The following is a 21396-nucleotide window of genomic DNA, read 5'->3' as shown; positions in this document are numbered from 1 at the left end:
TTAATTGAGCATGAAATCTTACCCTTAGATGTGTTCAATATGAGTTAAGTGCTAACATTCTTCCTAGAAATTGTATTGTAAAGTGTATGTGTGTATGTACACACATAGACTTGTTTCTGATGAAAGGAGATTGTTTAACTTTTCTAAGAAATAGATGTAAAATACAAAAGGTCTAGTGAATACATATTACTGGCAGTTGAATGGTAGAACTCATCATATTCTAATAATGTATATTATTATTTATTTTACTTTTTCTTTATCACAGCGTACTTATTAATAACTCTTTCTCTCTTTGCTCCCCATCATCCAACTACATTTCATTAGCTTGTGTAACGATTGGAATGACGCCACCTGCTGGAGACTTACTGTAGAAGAGTTCCGCCCATGAAGTGAAGGTCTTTGAGGGCAAGACCAGGAGTCTTTTCTTGGGCGTCAGGAAGTGACGTTGGGTAGTGGGAGGAAGAAGGAAGAGACTGTCACTTGGGTCACGCGCTCTTTTTCCTTTGGACTCTGGTGGAGAGCGGAGCTAGAAATGTGCTCTCCCTTTAGTAGATAGGAATCTAGGCCTTTCTCTCTCTCTTTACCAAATTCTTGTTTTCCTTAATAAATGCTTAAAAGCCTAACTCTTGCTAAAGATTATAATTTATTGGTGACGACTCATTAGATATTTTAGACAGACTAGCTAGAATTTTAGCCCTTAACACTTGTGATGGAATTTTGTTTTTATCTTTGGTTAGGCCTAGTACAAAAATGAAATCTGACAAGTCTATTATGATAGGATCATAAGACTACATAGGACTTACTAAATTAATCTAAACTCTTCTCAGAAGAAATATTGGAGTTTGACTTTTTAAAAAAGATATCTTGAGTTGGAGAATGCATAGTTTACCTTGGTGTAACCTGTTAAAAGTCTCTTAAAAATTATACTACTTTAATTTTCTTTGTAATGCTGAGTGCATAGAGAGGTAAGATAAAAGAAACTATACTATCTGAAGTTAGTAGATGAGAAACAGGAGCCTGTGTAGGAATCAGTAATAGTGGCTTAGTCTTTGAAAAGATTTAGATTGAAATCAGAGAAGACATACCATATTTAGGATTGGAATAATTATTTTGAAATCTACTTATATTTTAAGTAGTGAGTCTGATATATTAAACATGGATATGTTTGGCAGACTGTTCAGAGAAAGTACCAAATTGTAGTGGGAAAAAAATGGCATCCCATTTGAGGGACTTGCTTCTTTGAAAAAGTTGGCATGAAATTGCTTTTACTTATTTGAGAATTTTAAGAATGCTTGAATATGTAGTTTTTGCTTATTTCATTACTCTTAAAACTTGTAGTAACATACAAATATTGAAGGGTTGTAGCTTTTGCTTATTTTTATTATACTAACATCTTCCCTCCAACTATACCAGTTTGAACATCAACTACTACCACATGTCTATTTAAAACTTGTTAAAACAAGTTTCTTAATAGCAATTGTGTAGTTTTTGAGTTTTGATAATATTTTTTTTTTTTTTTTTTGCGGGGCAATGGGGGTTAAGTGACTTGCCCAGGGTCACACAGCTAGTAAGTGTCAAAGGCCGGATTTGAACTCAGGTACTCCTGAATCCAGGGCCAGAGCTTTATCCACTGCACCACCTAGCTGCCCCCTTGATAATATTATTAAAGCAGATTGGTTCATTTCATATTTAACATATCGCTTGCATTTTCAGGTTTACATTATAATATTATTTAACAAACCTAAAATAGAAATTTGAGCAGATGTGGCCCATTTCAGTAAATCATTTCCTTTAATTGCAGAAAGACAAGAGAGGTTTTGAAAATACAAAAATGCTTTTAAAATTGTTTTTGTAATTCAGGAAGCTGTGAACTTTTGTGTTATGGGACAGTTTGGAACAGTTGAACAAAAGTTATTAAGCATCTACTCTGTGCAGACTTCTACACTGGCCCTAGGGGTATAAAAGCAAACAAATAGTTAAAGTCCCAGCATCATCCCCACAAGTATTCTGCTTTCAAAATCAGGAACTCAGAAAATTCCTTTATGTGATCATAATTTTTTTTTATCATTCTCTTTCTAAACCTCACTCCTCCTAAATCTACAATATTCTCCTTAGTTAACAGTTCAAGTCTGTTCTCTACTGTCAGATCCCTCGCCAAATCCCAACACGAATTCATTCTCTCTTTCTGGCTTCTCTTTTCTTACTTACTAGTGCTTAATGGAATAAAGCCAGAAGAAGCCATGCAACTATGTTGCCTTCTTCCATTCCCCTCATCTTACAAACCCTTAATGTCCTCTGTCCTTTTTTCCCTGTTATTTGAAGAGGTTGTTATTCTCTTTACCAAGGCCAACCCCCTCTATAGATGTGCCCTTGATCTCATCTCATCCCATCTTTTTATGCAGATTATTCATACTATTCCCGTCTCCCTAATCTTTAACCTTTTTCTATTTACTGGCTCCTTATTTGCTTCCTACAAACATGCTTAAGTTGTCTTCATCCTTAAAAGAAAACGCTTGCTAGATCTTATATCCTATCAAGTTATTATTATGTTTGTCACTTCCTTTTCTCAGCTCCTTTTTCTCATTCTCTTCTAAACTTTCTCTGCCTTCATTATTTAACTGAAACTGCTTTGTCCAAAGTTACTAGTGATCTTTTTCAAAATCTAATAGCCTTTTCTCATTCCTCATTCTTTTTGACTTCTTTGCAATTTTTGACACTATCGATCACTCTTTCTTTCAGGATACTTTAGTTTTTTGTGACTCTGCTTTCTTGGTTTTCCCTTGGTTCTTCTTCTTAGGCTTTTTTGTTGGATCATCATCCATTTCATGTTCTCCACTGTAGGTGTACACTAAGGCTCTGTCCTTGGTTTTTTTATCTTCTCTCTTAATTTTATTATTTGGTTATCTCATCAGTTCTTATGGGTTAAATTATCATCTTCATGACAGTGATTCCATAACTATATAACTATATCTGCCTCTATATTTATTTATCTGTCTTCTCTATCATTTTCTCTCTTCCCAGCTTCAGTACAGCATCAGCAATTACTTACTGGACATTTTGAAATGGATATTTCACAGGCATCTCAAATTTAACCAGTCCAAACCAGAACTATGCTTTTCTTTCAAACTCATCTCTCTTCCAAACTCTTTTCTTATTTATTAGAAAGTACCACTATCCTTTCGGTCACCCAGGTTTGTGACTTTGGTGTCATCCTCAACTTCTTCTTCAACTTACATATCTAATAAGTTGCCATATCTTGTAGTTTTTATCTTCACTAGCCTGCCAGTGGAGCTAGCTGTCCAATGATATCTGCCTTCCAATGGCTTCCATCCTTGTGTGGTAGTGTCACTTTTTGCAGCTCTTTCCTCTTTTGACCTGAAGTTGATATTTATTATTATTATTGTTTTAGTTTATTGTTTGGTATGATATAGCACTGAATAAGTAAATTAATTCAGGGAGTATTATCACTTTAACCATGTTGACATAGCCCAACCATGAACAATTTTCTTTCCAATTATTTCTTGCCATCCAAGACTTTCTATTTGACTTGTACCTGTACCCTAATGCATTTTTTCCTTCTATCAAAATGTAATCTTGAGAACAGGTACTGTCTCTTTTTTGAAAACATATGTCTCCAGTGCTCAGCACTTACTAAGAACTTAATAAATGTGTTTCTAATCCTTTTTTTGGGGGGGTGGGTTCTCATGAAGTTTAAAAGGTGAACTTGAAGGTTGTCAAAAATTATTGCTTTGCTTTCTATTCTTCTGGAGTTGAATTAACTTTTTCCTTTAGTTAGATCCTATTTGGGGCAGGTAAATTTGTATTGATACTCTAAATATCTGTGGTTTTCTAAGCATAATGTAGTTGCCCTATTTATCTCTTTAAAACTTATCTATTTTTAATGCTGCCTTATCTGGGATAACCATTGCTATCCCTTATTTTTTGGCTTAATCTGATTCTACTCAGCCCATTATTTTTAAAAACTATTATATGATTATTGTAAACAACATATTGTAAAGGGACTTGAGGTTGTCTTTTCAAATACCTTCACTTTACCAATGAGGAACCAGATACTGATAGAGCGCCTAGGTGAATTATGGGGTCCTTGTATCATAGAGTTTTACCTGGAGTGGATGTCAGGGACTGGGTAGTCTGTAGCAGAGCTTCTTAAACTTTTTCCTCTTGTGACCCCTTTTTGCCTGAGAAATTTTTCTGTGACACCTGATATATATATATCTAAAATAAGTATACGTAGCCTTTTATTGTTGCCAAATTCTTTGCCACCCTCACACTGTTACACAACCCCATAGGGGATCACAACCTACAGTTTAAGAAGCTTTGTTCTATAGACCAGGGATTTTAAATCTGGCATCCTTGAAATTTTTTTACAAACAACAACCTGAGTTCTGTGACTCTGAAAAGGTTAAGGAAATTTGCTTTAGAACTGTTTATTTTATAGGTAAGGAAACGGAGGCCCAGGGAGATTCTGACTTTCTTAGTCACACAAGTAGTGACATTAAGAAATTGGATTTGAATTAATATCTTCTGTGTCCAGAGTTAGTGTTCTTAAAATCATCTGATCCAAGTCAGTCACTTAATGGGTTAGTACACCTACTCTAGAGAGATTAAGTCACTTGTTCAGTCAAGGTCATATAGGTAGGAATTAACTAGGCGGGCCAGGTTTCACATTGACATTCTCAGAAGCCAAAGGCATTAAGCATTCTTTCCACTGTTCTTAGCGACTTGCTATGTATATATTAGCAAATGGTACATAATATTGTGGAAAAAATAATAGTACTTTTATGAAATTTTTTGGATATTTTTTATCACAAATATCAAAAGCTATTAATATAATAATGCCTCATTTGTTATCGGGATGGATAATTGAAATTTTCCATCTAAATGAATTTTCCACAAAATTAAAGAATATCTCCCTTAAAAGCCCTTTAAACAACTGGGGATCGATCTATTTATCTATCTATCGCTATCTCTATTTTTAAAATGTATTATAGATTTCCCTGACTTCCTAAAGGGAACATATTGAATATACTGATAATTTGGATATCATCATTAAGAGCATCAATCATTTTTTGCCAGTAATACAACTATACGTTGAGTAACTGAACTATTGAATAATATACATCTGTTAGCCCATACCTTACATGCCCCAAGATTCTTTGATCTTTGAGATCTCGTATCCTTTTTTAATAGAATTCCAACTTATAATTTAATGATTTATATACTTATTTCATACTAGACTTATTTCAGGTTAGGGCCTGGATTTTTGTTGTTGTTGTTGTTCCCTATAGGACCTAGTTTAGGGCCTTCTATATGACAAATAGTAAATATTTGTTGAACAAATATAGGAAATAATATATAGATATGTGTACATCATATATGTGCACATACATGTGTAGGAATACATCTGTGCACGCGTATGTGTATGTATGTATAAATGAGGGAGGACTTTAACCCAGTCTTTGCTGACTCCAAGACCAACTCTTTATCTACAATGCCGTGCCATTTCTCTCACTTAGTCTTTTTTACATATAGTTTTAAAAGACTTGTTGATCTGATTTCCTACTTCCTCAATCAGTTCTTCCCCCCACCCCCCCGCCCAACTTTGGACACATTTTTTGATATTACAGACCATAAAGCTATAAATATAGAGTGTATGCAGTTCTGCATTGGTTGAAGAACTTCCATCCCTGAAAGTTTATTTGATGAAATACTGAATTTAACCCCCCCCTCCCCCCGCCCAAGAGAGAGAGGGGTCCCAGTGGTTTTTCCTTTTATTAAAGAATGTGAACTTTAGTGCATGGACTTTGCGACATCTATTTTGGCTGCCCAAAGACCTTTTTTGGCTTACTTTAAGATTCTTGGTTACTCTCTAGATAGGTAAGGTTTCCAGATAAGTGACCTTCAGATAAATAAGGTGTTACCGTATGTACTATGATAATAGTAAGATGTATCTTATCTTATCTTGTAGCTTCCTTAAGTTGTTACAAGGAAATTACAGTTGTGTCATATACTGTTTGTCTGTAAGCTTATTGCCGAGATAAAATTCTAGAATAAAGCAAAAAGCATATGAGATTATATTTAGACATTTTAAAATATCCATTCTAATAGAGGTTTGTGCTGTTCTGTTTGGGAGTTGTATTTGAAAGCTATTACTTGGGCACTTCTTATATATTAGCCACATTGAATTACAGAACTTAACAGTAAAGGTGTTGTTTCCCCTCAGAGAATGTAAACTCTTTGAGGGTAAGGTATTCTTTTTTGTCTTTTTTCCCCCATCATCTTTGTAGAGATGATATGGGTAGTTGATATAGAGAGGTGGTCTTAAAGGCAGGAAGACCTGGATTCAAGTCCTGCTTCTGGCAATATTGGCTGTGTAAATCATTTAACTTTTCTATACTTGAGGCAATTCTCCAAGATTATAAATTATGGATGAAGTGCCAGTCTGCTTTGTTAGAAGAAGTTTTTCATAGGAAACTCACTACATTGATGAACTCACTGATCTACTTAGAGGAAAAAATCTTTAATGCCTAGCATTGTACTTACCAATTGAAAGTCCTTAATGAGTTTATTAAGACCACAAAATTGACATAATATTTGAAAAATCCTTCCGTTTTCTAGCATCTTAATTCAAGAGAAATTCCCTTTCAATTTGTCCATCAGCTAAGATTAGTTAATTTCATTTTTAGTTTGCAATAATAGTCCAATACTTAAGTAAAAGTCGTTTGTTCTCATTACATGAAAAAGATCAAATAATTAAAACTTTTTTTGAGAATTCTTTATTTTTTATAATTCTCACAATTCCCAAATTATTTTAATCAGATTACTTTGTTGTTGTTTTTGTGTGTGTGTGAGTCATGGACAACAGAGGCACAGGATTGTCTTGTGAAGGTCATCTATTTCAGACCCTGTTTAGATCAGTCTAAATGTGTCTTTCTTTTTGTTTCTTTTTTTGTTTCTGTCTTTTGGGACCAAACAAAACAAGTTTATTTTCTCTTTCACATGATTCCTATTCAGATTCCCCTGTCTCCATGGTCCTCTCTCCTCCTACCACCCAGTCTTTAACAAAGGGCATTAATGCTTTTTGTTTTTATATTACCTTCATTTAAAGTAGTCTCTCCAACTAAATGTCCCTAGTTCCTTCAAACAGTTATCATCCTGCATGATTTTAAAGTATCTTCACCTTGGTTGTACTTACCTGGTAGCTTTGCAGTTTATCTATGTTATGCTAAAATGTGACTCCCCAAATTGAACATAGTACAATGAGCAGGGCAAAGTAAAGTAAGAGGATCACTTCTCTAGTTCTCAACACCATTATGTTATTTAGGTTAACGTAGTGTGAACTGATAATGAACGTGCATCTCACTAAAATCCCCAAATTTCATTAATAATTGTCTAACCACATCTCCACTATTATGTACTTTCAAAATTGTTTATTTTAATTCTTGTTGAATTTTCCCTTCTGTTAATTTCATATTATTAAATTCAACCCATAGGTTCTTACCTCAATATCTTTTTACACCCTGATTCTGCAATCTAACACTTTTAGCTGTCCTTTCCAGTTTTTGTCATCTGGAAATCTGATAAACATGTCATCTAAGTAGTCTAGGCAAGATGTGATTAAGCCTTGGATTAGGTTAGTGGCTATGTGAGTGAAGAGAAGGGGTTGAATGGTAGAGATACTGTGGAAAAAGAATCAACCAGACTTGGTGAGTGTTTGGGTATGTGTAGTAAGAGACTATGAAGAGTCAAGGATGACTCTGAAATTGTACCCTTGAGTGACTGCAAGGATGGTGCTGTCTGTGACAGAAACAGAAAAGTTAGAATGAGAGGAAGACTGGGGAGAATAAAAGAGCGAGAGAGAGAATGATGACCATTTTGGCCATGTTGAGTTTGAGGTGCCTACAAGATATTCAGTTGAAAATGTGTTAATAAGCAGTTGGTGATGCAGATGTCTTTCAGATCTAATCAGATACTTTAAAAGACAAAGTATTGGTGAGGGAGAAAACTTCTGATGTTACCAACCAAACTATAGAACACAGTGAGTAGAAGAAGAGCTGTTGAGATACCCAGAAATTCACGGGACACAAAATCCAATAAACGACTATCAGTATAACCGCTGCCTCAAATGTTTGTGTGGTGTGTATGAATGTTAAGCACCAAGCAGGGGATGAGGCGTCCTCATTTAGGAAGGCAAAGTTCACGAAACTGGTTACTAAAACTTGATGGGATGAAGTCTGCGGTGGTTCTGATATAGGTTATATATCTACAATCACATGAGACATATTTCCTCATTAGTCACGAAATGTGAACGAAGAATCAGAACAAAAGGAGAAAACCTCAGAAAGGAAAAAAAAGAATAGTATGGTTCAATCTTCACTCAGAATCTACAGTTCTTTTTTTCTGCATGTGGAGACCATTTTCCATCATCAGTCCTTTGGAATTGTCTTGTATCATTGTATCTTGACTTTTCTTAATCACGTTTTCATCCTGGGAAAGGTTGATCAAACAACAAGGAGGAATTCTATACTAGATTTGATTCTCACTAACAGGGATGATTTGGTTTCTCGAATTAAAATATCACTTCCTTCTGCAGTGTATGATAAAGGAAAGCAAAGCCATTTTTTCTCTGCACCTTTGATTCTGAAAAAGTAGATTTCAGTGGGATCGTAATTCTAGAGCTAGGAAGGGTCATGGTGGTTAAGAAGAAGGAAGGCTCTGAAGGACTAAAGTTCTAAGGGGGATGACAACTTGGCAAGTATAGGAAACTCTTAGGAATGTAATTGGGAAGACAGAAAAGGAACTAATTCCAAGAGGAGGAGAAATTGGAGTTGTCTGAAGAGCCCTATATGGATACAAAGGAAACTTATCGATCGACTTAGATTTCAAAATAAATTATTGACTAGAAGTAAGGACAGGCCACAGAGGATGACTATAGAAGTGTGGTCTGGTCCTGTAAGATAATCACTCACCAAACTGTGTCTCCACATCTCCATTCTCCTGGACTATGCTCTCTCCATTCCAGTACACCCATGACATAGCCACCAAAAGGGTTTTCTCTAAAACAAAAGTCTAGCCTTGTCATCCTCATGTTTCATAAACTCCTGTGTCTCCCTGTTATTTTAAGAGTCAAATAGAAACTATTTGTTGGGAATTTAAAGCTCTTTCCAGTATGCCTCCTTTCTGCCTTTACAGCCTTACATATCACTTTCCTCCATGCACAAACTCTACAAGCAGCTGTAGTGACCTACTTGCTGTTCCTTGCAAAGAAAGCTCCATCTCCCAGATTCTGTTTCTTTTATCTGTATCTTTGTATTATTTGTCCCTCTTGCCTATAACGTTTTCCTTTTTCACTGAATCCTTAGTTTCCATCCAGACTCAGCTCAAGCACCTCTGTATGCACAAACTCTTTCCTGGCACACTTCCAACTCCTGGTGCTTGTTGTATGTTAACCTTGCATAAAGGAGGCAGTTCTAACTTTAGATGATGTGGAATGTTAAAACTACAAGGTATTAAAGAGATAATAAGTTTTCTTATAACCCTGCTACAGTGTTTTATTACTATTCAGATTTTTTGAAATTTGTTTAAATTTAAGGGACTTCAGACTTACACTTCTTGACTCTTATGTACATTTAGAAGTTCCTTAAGTAGCAAATTGTTTCATTTGCATTCAAGTAAATTTCAAATGTCAAAAATTAATTTATATAGGGAATTTCAGAAACATTAAAAATGACACACAAAACCTGGAATGTTGTAGTAGAGCCCATCTCCAACAGATACAGAGCTTACTTAGTTACTTTAGGAAATTTGCCAGGGTACTTAGCTGGGATAGTAGGGTTGAGATTATTGATCATCCTCTCTGACCCATCCTCCATTATCAATGACATATGAAGAGAGTTTGACAGACTAAAATGATGGGCTGAATCTAAAGAGAAATCTCAGGAGGACAAATGAAAATACCTATTCTTTGGTCCCAAAGTACAGGAGAAAGGAGATGTCTTTAGCAGTGTTTTTGATACTGGTCTGAGGGGGTTAGAGGATGCAAACTCAGTATTATGAGTCATTATATGCCATTGTAATCTTAGGCAGTATTAAGAAGGGGATAGCTTCACCAGTTATATGTTTAGAGCCCCACTGTATTCTGCTATCATTAGGCCACATCTAGAGTATTGATAAACTGCATTGTGTAAATAGAGAATTCGGTCAATATTGTGTGGAGACTGTAGAATATGCTGTACAATAAATAATCAGAGAAGCTGGAGAGATTTAGTCTGGAGAAAGATAGATAGGAGAAGGGCATTGTATATTTGAGCATTCAGTGGGCTGTCTTCTGGAAGAGGGTTGTGAGTTATGCTTAGCTCTAGAGGGTGCTTTTGGCAGAGAAGGGAAAGGACGGGGCTTTGAACCTGTGATTTCATTGTTAGGAAGCTCACAGCGAGGAAACTCACTTTATTAATTAGTCTTGTAAGTGTTAAGACTAAAGGGTCATTAACCATTTCAGAAAGCAGTTTGCAACTATGCCCAAAGGGTTATACCCTTTGACCTAGCAATATAGCTACTAGGTCTATATCCCAAGGAGATCAAAGAAAAAGGAAAAAAGATCCACATGTACGAAAATATTTATAGCCGCTCTTTTTGTGGTGGAAAAAGAATAGGAAACTGAAGGAATGCCCATCAGTTGGGGAATAACTGAACCAGCTTTGGTTTATGAATGTGATAGAATACTCTTGTGTTATAAGGAATGATCAGGGGGATGGTTTCAGAATAAGTGAAGTGAGCACTACTAGGTCTGTATCCCAAAGAGATCAAAGAAAAGGGAAAAGGACCTGTTTGTACAGAAATATTTACAGCCACTCTTTTTGTGGTGACAGAGAATTGGAAATTGAAGGGATTCCGCTAATGGGGAATGGCTGAGCAAGTTATGGCATATGATTTTGATGGAATACTGTTGGCTTATAAGAAATGATGAGCAGGATGGTTTCAGAGAAATCTAGGAAGACCTATATGAACTGAAGTGAGCAGAGCCAGGAGATGAGTCTAAACAGTTAACAGCACTGTGAAAGACTTTGATACTCTTATTGATCCAGAGGATTCATGATGTAAAATACTGTTCACCTCCAGATAGAGAACTGACGGATTCAGATTACAGATTGAAGAATTGTTCTTTATTTTTCTTGCCTCCCCCAACCCCCAACATTTAAGCTTAAATATGTTTTGCATGACTTCAAATATATAAATAGATATTATATTTCTTGCCTTCTCAATGGGTGGGGGAAGGCCTGGAGAGGGCAGGGTGGGGGAGGAGAATTTGGAACTTAAAAAAAAGTTTTTGTCATTGAAGAATGGCAGAAGAGCTCAAAAACCATATGAAATTGTTCAACTTGTAGGCCTAAAGTTTCCTGGTACACTGAGGGGTTAAATAAATTGTTTTTCAGTTGTATATGACTCTTTGTGACCCCATTTGTTGTTGTTGGTTTTTTTTTTTTGACAAAGATACTAGAGTGGTTTGCCATTTCCTTCTAGCTCATTTTACATATAAGGGGACTGAGTCAAACAGGGTTAAATGACTTGCCCAGAGTCACATTGCTAGAAAGTGTTTGAGGCTGGATTTAAACTCGGGGCTTCCTGACTCTAAGCCTCAGGGCATGAGTGGCATTTGTAGAGAGACAGAGTTGGCTGTCTGTAAGAAAAAGCTTCTTAACAATTAGAATTGTCTAGAAGAAGAAAGTACTGCCCAGGAAGATAGTATGTTCTTTGTTACCTAAAGCTGTCAAGTAGAGACTAGATGACTAGTTGGTAGTATTTTGGGTTTTTTTTTCTCTCTCTCACCATGACTTGCTCTGTTTCTAAAATTCTGTATTTATGTAATATAGGAATGAGACTTTTTGTCAAGTGCTGCTTAGGTCTTCACGATTAGTTTCCTTCAACAGAGTTTGGAAGTTAAGTTGCACTTAACTTGTTGATTTGTTGCACAATCTCAAAAACAATGCAATTCTAAATATCAGGTTGTAATGTTTCTTTTGTGTGCACAGTTCAGCCAACTAAGATGATAGTACCATAGATTTTGAGCTAGAAAAAATTAAACACTCATATTTTATGAATGTGGAAATTGAGGCCTAGAGAGGTTAACTAACTTATGTTTGTTCACCCAGGTGGCCAATTGCAGAATCAGGATTAAAAGCTTTGTCCTTTGATTCTAAATCTATGTCCTATGACTCAAAATCCAGCAAATCCGTTCCAAGTTTGGTTTATTTAAATAGCATAGGCCTTTTCTTTCTTTTAATTTCCAAGCTCATTTAACGTTGCTCCCTTTCATCCCCTCTATGCTTTAATCAGACTAGCTTTCTTGCTCTTCTCAAACTTGAAGTTTTATGGCCATCTTCTTTGCCCTTGCACAAGCTGTCCCACCTCTCCCCATATCTAGAACACTACCTCTCTACCTTTGTCTCTTAGAATTCCTATCTTTTTTAAAGATTTCTCTGGATCCCTTAGTTATTAATGCTTTCTCCTTGCTTGTCAAACTACCATGTTTATACTTGTGTGTTTACATGTTATGTCCCTTTTTGTGGAATATAAACTACTTCTAGGCTGAGATTATGTTTCAGGTTGTCTATGTAGCCTCGGTATATAGCACAGTGCCTTAGATGAGAAGGATGCATAATAGATTCTGTGTTGGATTGGATTTGATGGGTCAAGTCAGCACTTCTTTTGAGCCTCATTGGACATTACTTCTCTTCCCATACTGTATATTCCAAACTCTCTATGCTTCACACATGACATGCCATCTTCATATGTGATAGATATCTTTTGTCTTTGCACTGGCCTTTTCACATGCCTGGAATCCTTCCTTACTTTTACTTCATAGAGGCCATCTCTTTCTTTTTAAGATACATCTCATATGCTGTTTTCTGTATAAAGTTTTTTCTGATCTCCCCTACTACTGTTTCCTCTCTCAAACTACTTTGTATTTAACTAAAATATTTAGTCACTTTATATTTATGTTGTATATAATTTTATATATGTTTGTTGTCTCTCCTTAGATTGTAAACCCCTTGCAAGAAAAAATTGTTTCATTCTTTATATGTTTGTCTCCAGTACAGTGCCCAGTACAGAGTATGCACTTTATCAGTATCTGTTAGTTGGTTTCTAATATTTGTATTTATATTCATTTGTCATTGAAACTTTCCAGTCTTTTTATAGTCATGTATCCTTCCTTGTAATTTTCCCTAAACACAAACTTTTGAAAAATTTTAACCTCTACTTTGGACTAGTAAACTCTGTATGATTGATTGTTCCCAACCTTCTCAGACAGGTGTATCAGAATCTTTTCTTCTTAAAAGGATTAAGGATAGGAATAGGGTACTTATTGGACTTATGATTAGTGGCATATAGAACTCTTCAGTGAGGAAACTGCCTCTACCTTCTTTGCAACTTACTGACTTAGAGGGGCTTCAAACACTGAGAGGGTAATTCACTTGTCCAAGGTCACATAGTACATGTCAGTATTCCTGGCCTTGAGGCCAACTCTGTCTATTACACCATACTGCCTTTTTTAATAGTTACGTTAAACAAAAATTTTTTTCTAGAATGTCTTTATTTGTTATATTATGAATGGAGTAGGGTTCTAAAGAGTAACTACACAGTTGTGAAAGTCAAGTTTTTCTAATCCAATGGCAATACTTACCTATGCAGTTATTTTGGCTACAGTTCTGACAGCCCTACTGCTTGTTGCTGCTGCTTCTGTTACGATTTATCCAATTTTAGGAAGGGTAAAATAGAAATTTTTTGAATAACAGAATACCACCAAACACTATCTTATTAATTATCAGCCTTCACAAATAAGAAATAGTTTTAAGAAGACACTGTGGTTCAGCATGGTTCAAATTATGGCTCTTCCACTTATTTGTAACCAGGCAAATCACATTACCTCCTATGATTTCCATTTCTTTAGCTGCAAAGTGAAGGGGTGTGGGGGAGGTAGACTAGATTGCCTCTTAGGTCTCTTCCAACTCTAAGTATGTGGACCTGTTTAGTACAAGTATGTGTACAGAAGTATATTTGGGAATATATTCTAACTAGGAAATTATTTGAATAATCTTTTATAAAAACTATTTGTTATAGATTTGTAGCATTAAAAATATTTCACTAGTTTTTTTAGCATAAGAATTGGGGATTTATTTAAAAAGAAGTCTGAAAAGCTTCCTTTAAATTTTAGTGTAAACAGATTAAAAAGAGCTTTAGTTTTTCCTTTTCCCTTCCTCCAAGTAAACGAAGTTTGATAATCAAGGAAGCAAATGTTGTTGTTGTTGTTTGCCTGGCAATGCGGGTTAAGTGACTTGTCGAGGGTCACACAGCTAGTAAGTGTCCCAAGTGTCTGAGGCCGCATTTGAACTTAGGTCCTCCTGAATCCAGGGCCAGTGCTCTATTCATTGTGCCACCCAGCTGCCCCACAGTGTTGTTTTTAAATTCCAGTGTATGCTGCTGGTACTCAGGTTGCTATTTCAACAACTAGACTGCCTTTTTTTTTTTTATATTCCTGCATTAGTCACATTGTGACAGAAGAATCAGAACAAAAGGGAAAAATCTCAAAAAAGAAAAAAAAACAACAAATAGTAGAAACAGTGTGGTTCAATCTGCATCCAGATTCCACAGTTCCTTTTTCTGGATGTAGAGAGCCCTTTCCTTGGAATTATCTTGGACCATTGCACTAGACTTCCAGTTTCTTAAATTAACTAGGGATCACATCAGTCAGTCATTATCTGCTTCTGCCTCTTTCATTAACCTTATGTTCCTACCAAACAAATTTTCTAGTGTCTGGATGCTCTCAGTTTTAGAGGCAATCTCAAAAGTTACCTTATCCTATTCATACATAATAAAGTATGAGACCTTTTTTTTTTTCTGTAGCAGTACATTTGAGTATTTGTTATGCTCTTCAATTCATTAAGAATAACATTTAATTTGACTTCTAGTATTAGTAGTATTTAACCTAGAGTTTTCTTTTCTATATATAGTTTATCCGAGAAGATATGAAATATAAGGATGCCACTAATAAACATAGCCATCTGCATAGAGAAGATAAGCATATTACTGTTGAAGACTTATGGAAAAGATGGAAAACATCAGAAGGTAAGAAAAGCTCAAAATGCTAAGCTTCAAACTTTTCATCTTTTCCCCATTTAATTTTTGTTAACTCGTATCTTTCCCCAAAACATTAAGTGAAAGAATTCATTTCATCAGTAATGTTCTCTAAATGTCACTGCCTGGTGATGTTTTCAGCATTTTAAGGATTAATTTACTTATGGACCTATTTAGTTTATCAGTCACTAAGATAAATATTCAAAAAAAGCACTTTTGCCTTAACTTTTGGTTATGTGAGGTAATATTAAATGCTTAGGGAATGCCAGATGTAATTATTGCCAATGGCTTTGAACTTTTTTGACCTAATTATCTTATTTGACGTTCTGTCTCCTTTCTGACCCTACCCAAACTCTGGCCTAGGTTTTAATAGGAGTTGGAATCATCAATACATGGGGAGGGGAGAAGCAATAAATTGTGAATTCATTTGGATCATTGACCTCTATTGCTGTTAAATTTTCTATAGTTTTTAAAACTTGTATTTATCTAACAAATGTACCGAATTATGACCACTCTCAGATGGATGCTGATAACTCCTTCCTCTCCAGTTCTTTTGGAAGTATCCCAGATTCTCACTCCATTTTGACTCTTGGACCTCTTGGTCTGGGAACATTTGTCCTGCCATTGCTTCCCAAGGACCTCAGATCTTTGCCATCTGGTCAACTACGTTCCCTACCACAACATCAATACCATTTGGCATGAACTCTATGCTCCTTTATGGATGTCTTGTCCAATTAGAGCATGAGATCTTTGAGAGTAGGGATTGTCTGATACCTCCAGCACTTAGTACATTTCTTAGACCACTGTCAATGCTTAATAAATACTTTCCCATTCCATTCCATAAGACTTTTTTCCCCCAGATTCTAATTGATCTTGAATTTGGAAAGCACTTGTAGGATAATACATTGTTTGTTACATATAATAAATAAAGAAAAATAAAACTGGAAGGAAAGAAATAGTAAAATATTTAGAAACACAGATAAGAAAGGTAAAGAAATCATATTAAATATACAAAATACATAAAGGAAATTAAAACATAGGGAACATTTGTCTAATAATTTTCTGGATATAGACATTGAACTTATATGTTTATGATTTTCCAGATGATCTTTTATCCCTTTTTCAAATATAAGCACTTAGTAGGTTATGGCTATATATACAAAAAGAGAGATGGAAATAAAATATTGTTTATTAAAGGGGGGATGAATGTTTAATTGACTTAAATGAAGATAAAGGGAATATTTACTGAATAATTTTTTTACACTTTCATGTTTTAAAAAAGGCACAAAAAAATCTGTGAGCAGTAAACTAATGATATAGGAAACTAAAATGAAAGTAGGGAAAACCTGGTAAAAGATGCTTTTTAAAAAATCCTAGTCATATTAAAATCTGTTTTCAGTGACTTACACAGTTTCAAGAGAATTGGGATGACATTGCAGAATACTTAATGATTTTGTTATTATTGTGATTATTTATATAGTAAATTTTTTGTTCCTTATCAATAATTATAATAAGTCTAACTTATGTGAAAGTCCTTTAAATGCTTCTACTTGAATAAAGAATATCCTTTAAATTATAAATCTCTATACACACCTATATACAGACAATGACTGGTAAAAATATTATGACATTAATTTTCTTGAAAAGATTGCAACACTAGGTAATAATTGGCATGACTTTGAAAAGTACTCACATCAAACTAACTGACTCTGATAAAGTAATAGAACTGACAAATCAAGGAAGAATATTAAATGTAAATAATCCATTTATTTGGAAGTCTGATGTCCAACAACTTCAAATTTATATCTTTTTATGACCCCAGAATAAGTGAAAAAGTACTCTCAGTGAATTCAGTGTCAGGGGATTAACACAGTGGTGGTCATAGAGTCTATGCACTTTATTTGTAGGAGCATTTCTCAGTTCACCTTGCAATTAGTAGAAAATCAAGTAGCAAATTAAAAGCAGTGAGGGCATTTTGGGGGGTCACTGAAAGTTAAAAGGAGGCTCTAGTATTGTGCATGTACAAACATATACACACACATACAATGTATATAGTGTATGTATGTTCTGATGTATACTTATGCTAATACTTATGCTTAGGTATGCACAAACAGTATATGTGTGTGTGTGTGTGTGTGTGTGTGTGTGTGTACATACACACACTTCCATGTTTCTCTGTGTTTGTAGGTTTGTACTTTTATCCATGTTGTAGACATTTTACAGTACTATGTACTCTAAAAAGTGAATCAAAAACTTATAAAGAGAAAGAAAGTAGTTTGGCACCACTTAGTATAAGAGGCCCAATGTAATTCCCAAGGGCATCATGGTAGAATAATTAATATTTGTATTATGACCTGGATCTATCAAAATAGGTTCAGTTATATTTAATGTTTTCTATTACAAGAGATTGGGATGTAAATAGCATGTCTTAAAACAATTTCTATCAAAAACTGTTTAAATAAAAGTTTTGGTACTTAAAGTGATAACAACAGTTATCTAAAAATTCAGTTATATGGACCATCATTCACCAAGGATATTGAATTAACTCTGTGGTAACTGTTTTCAGCTGAACTTGTATCTATAATAATAATAATAATAATAATAACAACAACAACAACAACTTTATATAGCTCTTTAAAGTTTGCAAAAATGCTTTATACATATCTTATTTGATCCTCAAAACAATCCTGGGAGTTAGGTGCTATTATTATGTCCTTTTTATAGATGAGGAAATGAAAATAAACAAGAAATAAACAGGGTCACACAGCTAAGTGTCTGAGACTGAATTTGAATTCAGATCTTCCTAACTCCAGGCCCAGTGATCTAACCATTGCACCATCTGACTGTCTTCTTCATCAGAGATTCAACAAGAAAATGGAAAAATGTGAATCTGATCAGATCATTACATATCTTTATGGAAATCTGAATCTCGAGCAGGAGTTCTTAAGCTGGGGTCTGCAGACCCTCAAATAGTCCATTGTTAATATTTCAGTTAATAGTTCATTGTTAATTGACATGGGGGAAAAACTATATCTTTATTTTCCCTATTTTTATGTGTTTTATTTTATGCATTTTAAAATGCTTTTCTAAGAAGGGGAAAATAAATGACAACAGTTCAGTGAAAGTGAGAGCTATATTGGAACATCATATTAGAATTCAGAGTGATTTTGATAAATTAAGAGAAGTGAATTAAAAATAATAGTATACCCATGAAAAGTGGCAATAGAAAAGAATTGTATATATGAATATATGAGAGATTTTAGGTTTTACAATGAAAAACACTAATTCATTAATAATGTATTTTGTAATAAGAAAACCAAGTAGTAAATATGCAACATAGTATTCATAAGAACTTTGAAGTAATCTTTCTACAATAGACTAATTAAATATGTGTTTTTTATTTTTAAAGAATATTGTGTACAGTTTTGGGCTTCAGAACTAAAGGATATACTAGTCTCACAGAAAGTTTAGAAAAGTGCTATTAAATTATTACTTTTTTGAGGGGAGATATAAAGCATCTGAGTTACTTGTGGGAAGAAGAAAAGGATATCATTTGATTTAATACTAGTTTTTAAGCAAGTAAAAGTGCCTTGTGTAGAGAGCTCTTATCCTGAGACTAGTCTTCTCTGTCTCCTTTGAAGATAACAGAAGTGCAAATGCATTCACACTTCATCAGAGGAAATTTAGGTTAAATACAACGATTCCTCACATTTGTTTTATGATTGACAGTGTACTTTCACATCCATTATCTTATTGGGTCCTCACAACAAACTTGTGAGAAATTTAGGGCAGATATTATTATATCCCTATTTTTGAATAAAAAGATGGGCTCAAAATTAACATTATGTTACTCATTAAAGGATTGTTTAAGTGGTATGACCAAGCCTAGAGCCCAGCTGTTCTGACTATTTATATTACATTTTATTATGCTCCCTCTTAGATATAAAGAATAAGTTTCTGATAATAAGGATTGCTAAATTTTTAACCTTCAGGGAGAATATGGTAACTGTTACTCTCTAAAATAGATTTTTTTTACTTGTGATAAAGTATGTTCCTAAATGAAAGTGGAATCTTATTTGAAAGTAGGTTCTAGCTTTTTCAGTAAATATATTAAAGTATAGTGAATGGCTGGTTAGTTCATTTGCTTCAAAAATGATTATGATAAAACTAGGTCCATAGAGTTGTTCAATATTTAGAGAGATATAACTCTCTGTTTCTATAATCTCATTCTGACCCAGATCAGTTGTGTCAAAGCACTATGTTATTAGTTATAAAAGCAAGGAAATGCTGAATACTATTGGAAAAGCCCTAAAAATTCCAACTTTATGAATATAGTCAGTAGAAGAGTAAAAAACAAACAAATATATACTGAATAAATACTGTGTGTAATATGCTGCTAGATGTTGTGGGGAGTGCAGAGATATAGTTTCTCATACTTTCATCATAGACAAGTGAACATATATATGCATATATATTTCCTTGTCACTTGACACAACTGGTCCTTCTGTTTTAACAGTAATCCCAAACAAATGAGGCATGTAATTATCGCTGTAAAAGGATTAGAGTGAATTCTTTCTCCTAGACTTAGCTGAATATAATCAGACATGGACTTCTGAACTCTAAGCAGAATTAGAGAAGGAGACTCTGAAAACCAGGCCTTTGCAACTTGATTGATTTTCATTTTGCATGTTATTCCCTCATGGCCAAGTCACATTGTTTTGCAACCTTGGTGTTCTTATTCTTGACCTCTCTGTCACCACACTTGTTCAGTCAGTTGTTAAATTTTGTTATTTCTATCTCAGCAACATCTCTTGCATCAGATTTCTTCCTTTACACAGCCTTCACCTTTTTTCAGGCCCTCATTATCTCTTGTCTGTCTCTTGTGGTAGTCTCCTTATTCATCTTCCTGCCTCAGCCGTTGCATTCTCCACACAACTATCAAAACATTTTTTTTCTTCAATTGAATATATACATATCTATGCACTTATATATACATATATATGTATACACATACATATGTATATATGTATGTATATATATACACACATACATACACACATCCATCTACCTGTCTGTTTGTCTATCTGTCTATTATATCAGTACCCTACTCTATAAATTCCAGGAGTGTCCTGTTGCCTTTACAGTCAAATATAAATTCTTTTCTTTGATTTTACAGTCCTTCACAATCTAGTTCTATCCTAATCTAACATTATTATTCACTAATCTCCTTTCTATACTTTTTGGTCCAGCCAAATGAGCCTCTCCCTTCTTTTTATACACAACTCATTTCCAGTTTCCATGTCTGGAGTGAACTTCTTCCTCAACTTCTTAGAATCTTGCATTTCTTTTAAAATGCTACTTAAGCTTCACTTTCTATGAGAAACTATTTCTTAATCTTTCCAGGTACATGTTCCCTCTCTATCAAAAACAATAATTAAAAAAAAAACACCCAACAAGCCTTGCATTTGTCTTTCAACCCTTCTTCCTAGTGAGCAATGGAATTCCCAGATTATGGTTTATAGATCCTCTCAGGGATCTAGGGTATTCTTGAAGGGTTGGGGGGCGGGGCATGTTTTTCCTAATGATATAAAATATAGAAATCTTTACCAATACCTTTGCTCTCATGATAAGTGGATGATTTAAAACTCAGTAACTTTAGAGAAGGGTATTTTACTGAGGTGCTATTGTAAAACATTTGGTACAAAACATTTTCTCTTCCTCCCCCCAAAGTCCGTGACATACTCTCTAGTACAAACAATATCCAGGGGAAAGTAGACTTAAGCTTAGAAAGCATATATGGCACAGGGATAATAGTTCCCAGAAATCCTTTTGCTGAAGTCCTTAAGATGTTTTTTCTTAGGTATGGTGTAGTCATCTCCTGAGCTCTTTGTAGAGCTGTGTGTCCTTGGCTCATAACGCTGTCACTGTTGTCAGCTGTTCTCATGATACTACTAGAAGGCACATGCAAACATGTGAAATCATCTCGATCTGTGAAATTGTAGTGGTCTTTGGTCCTCTCACCCCAATCAGTTCCTTCTAGGGTTTTAGCTATAAAACTCTCCTTGCTTGCTTGAATCTCTCGGGCTCTGAACCAGCTCTCTGGTTTTATACAGCTCCTCACTGGACCTTACAAATCCCTTACCCATAGGCAGCTGAAGCAGGCACTTCGAAGCCCTTAAAACTTGGTCAAACACTGAAGACTCCAAGGCCATCCACCACATTCTGCGCCGTCACCAGTCCTGA

At 34.8% G+C, this 21396-nt stretch overlaps 1 protein-coding gene across 2 annotated transcripts in view; it reads left to right on the top strand.

Moving 5' to 3' along the window:
* Nucleotides 1–21396, top strand: part of STIM2 (stromal interaction molecule 2) — a 151925-nt gene that overhangs the window by 68801 nt on the left and 61728 nt on the right. For both annotated transcript variants that reach the window (XM_043970950.1, XM_043970949.1), the window contains exon 3: nt 15030–15144. In XM_043970950.1, the coding sequence (XP_043826885.1) occupies nt 15030–15144 (115 nt within the window). The remainder of the gene's footprint in view (nt 1–15029; nt 15145–21396) is intronic.

This window comes from Dromiciops gliroides, chromosome 6 (assembly GCF_019393635.1).
Source record: "Dromiciops gliroides isolate mDroGli1 chromosome 6, mDroGli1.pri, whole genome shotgun sequence".
Classification (NCBI taxonomy): Eukaryota; Metazoa; Chordata; class Mammalia; order Microbiotheria; family Microbiotheriidae; genus Dromiciops; species Dromiciops gliroides.
Note: the sequence above shows the minus strand (reverse complement) of the source record. Positions and strands in the feature narration are given on the sequence as shown.